This window comes from Stegostoma tigrinum, chromosome 50 (assembly GCF_030684315.1).
Source record: "Stegostoma tigrinum isolate sSteTig4 chromosome 50, sSteTig4.hap1, whole genome shotgun sequence".
NCBI lineage: Eukaryota > Metazoa > Chordata > Chondrichthyes > Orectolobiformes > Stegostomatidae > Stegostoma > Stegostoma tigrinum.
In genome coordinates, this window is record NC_081403.1 from 923058 (window position 1) to 925557 (window position 2500).

General features: G+C 65.3%; 1 protein-coding gene across 1 annotated transcript in view; it reads left to right on the forward strand.

The window, feature by feature from the left end:
• The window catches only part of LOC125450308 (integrin alpha-D-like), a 25913-nt gene that overhangs the window by 19333 nt on the left and 4080 nt on the right, over nt 1-2500 (forward strand). The window contains exons 6-7 of the mRNA XM_059643269.1: nt 452-559; nt 1160-1228. Of these exons, the coding sequence (XP_059499252.1) occupies nt 452-559; nt 1160-1228 (177 nt within the window). The remainder of the gene's footprint in view (nt 1-451; nt 560-1159; nt 1229-2500) is intronic.

The following is a 2500-nucleotide window of genomic DNA, read 5'->3' on the forward strand; positions in this document are numbered from 1 at the left end:
CTCTCTCACACTCTGTCCATCTCTCTGTCTACAGCCCTGTCTCTCACCATCTGTCTGTCTCTCTATCTACCCCCCTCTCTCTCGCACTCTCTCCATCTCTGTCCCTCTCTCTCTCTGTCCCCTCTCTCTGTCCCTCTCTGTCTCTCTCCCTCCCTCCCTCCCTACTCTCTGTCCCTCTCTTTCCCTCCCTACCCTACTCGCTGTCCCTCCCTACCCTACTCGCTGTCCCTCCCTCACTCCTCCTCTACTCTCTGCCCCTCTGTCTCTCCCTCCTCCTCTACTCTCTGCCTCTCTCTCTCTCTCCCTCTCCACCCCCCCTCTCTCTCTCTCCTCCCCACTCTCCCTCCTCTCTTTCCTCACACCCTCCGCCTCTCCCCCTCCCCACCAACCCAGTGACCGACCCCCGTCTCACCCTCTCGCTCTCTATACGCCCCCCCACCCCACCCCCCAGGTGGAGAACCTCTCGGGACGCCCTCTTCCAGTGAACCTGACCGTGCTGGTGAGAAAGGATCCGAGCGGGATCCTCCTGTGGAAAATTTGGGATGCGAAAGTGGAGGAGGTAACGAGATGTGGGGGGCCTCAGAGTTGGTTGGTGGGGGTAGAGGGGTGTGGGGTTGGGGTTTGGCCGAGAAAGACGGCACGCCCTTCCCCAGCAACCCCCACCCCTCTCTTGGGGGCGTCCTTCACGGCGTTCGCACCCCCCCCCCCCCCCCCCGTCATCCCCCACCCCTCCAAGGTGGCTGCCAGGCGAGCCCCAGGCTTTGACCGAGTTTGGCACGGCGGCCATATTGGATGACGGTAATGAAGCCAAAAACCGCGAGCCCCCCGCTTCCATCTTCAGAGTCCAAAATGGCCGCATTCCCTGACCCCGATGCTGCTTCCCCCGTGCACGGGCCCCCCCCCCCCCCCCATGGCGCGCACTATCCCCACCACCTTCCCCCAGGCAAAGCGTCAGATGGTGCGCGGGGAGGGGGGCGGGGGGTGGCGTGTCGCGGGGGGAGGGCTGAGCAGGGTCAAGCCTGGGGTTCAGAGGTCAACCTTTTAATGATGTCTTCTTGCTTCGTCTTCCCTGCGATGACTCCCCCGCCCGACCAACCTCCACCCCCAACCCCCACTCCACCTGCATTCCGCCCCCCCCCCAACCCCCTCCACATCCAAGGGCCTCAGCTGCACCATGTCGATGGAGGTCAGAGGTCACAGCGGGGTCAAGGGCCACGCAGATGAAGAGGTGAGCTTGGTGGGGGGGTGGGGGGGGGGTGGACGGTACGAGTTGGGCACTCTGGGTGTGGTGGGGGGGTTTGTGTTTCGCGCGCTCCTGGAGTTGGGGGTGTATGGGGGTCGGGTGCTCCTGGAGTTGGGGGGAGGTATGGGTGTCGGGTGCTCCTGGAGTTGGAGGCGGTATGGGTGTCGGGCACTCCTGGAGTTGGGGGGGGTATGGGGGTCGGGCACTCCTGGAGTTGGGGGTGTATGGGGGTCGGGCGCTCCTGGAGTTGGGGGTGTGTGGGGGTCGGGCGCTCCTGGAGTTGGGGGGGTGGTATGGGTGTCGGGTGCTCCTGGAGTTGGGGGCGGTATGGGTGTCGGGCACTCCTGGAGTTGGGGGGGGTATGGGGGTCGGGCACTCCTGGAGTTGGGTGTGTATGGGGGTCAGGTGCTCCTGGAGTTGGGGAAGGTTAGGGGGTCGGGCATTCCTGGAGTTGGGGGTGTATGGGGGTCAGGCGCTCCTGGAGTTGGGGAAGGTTAGGGGGTCGGGCATTCCTGGAGTTGGGGGTGTATGGGGCTCAGGCGCTCCTGGAGTTGGGGAAGGTTAGGGGGTCGGGCATTCCTGGAGTTGGGGGTGTATGGGGGTCAGGTGCTCCTGGAGTTGGGGAAGGTTAGGGGGTCGGGCATTCCTGGAGTTGGGGGTGTATGGGGCTCAGGCGCTCCTGGAGTTGGGGAAGGTTAGGGGGTCGGGCACTCCTGGAGTTGGGGGTGTATGGGGGTCAGGTGCTCCTGGAGTTGGGGAAGGTTAGGGGGTCGGGCACTCCTGGAGTTGGGAGTGTATGGGGGTCAGGCGCTCCTGGAGCTGGGGAAGGTTAGGGGGTCAGGCACTCCTGGCGTTGGGAAGGGGTACGGGGGTCGGGCACTCCTGGAGTCGGGGGGATACGGGGGGTCGGGCACTCCTGGAGTTGGGGTGTGTATGGGGGTTGGGCACTCCTGGAGCTGGGGGGGTACGGGGGTTCGGGCACTCCTGGAGTTGGGGTGTGTATGGGTGTCGGGCGCTCCTGGAGTTGGAGGGGTATGGGGGTCGGGCACTCCTGGAGTTGGAGGGGTATGGGGGTCGGGCACTCCTGGAGTTGGGGGTGGGTATGGGGGGTCAGGCTCTCCTGGAGTTGGGGGGGTGTATGGCGGTCGGGCACTCCTGGCGTTCGGGTGGGCATGGGGTTGGGCTCTCCTGGAGTTGGGGGGCGTATGGGGGTCGGGCGCTCCTGGAGTTGGGGGGTGTATGGGGGTCGGGCGCTCC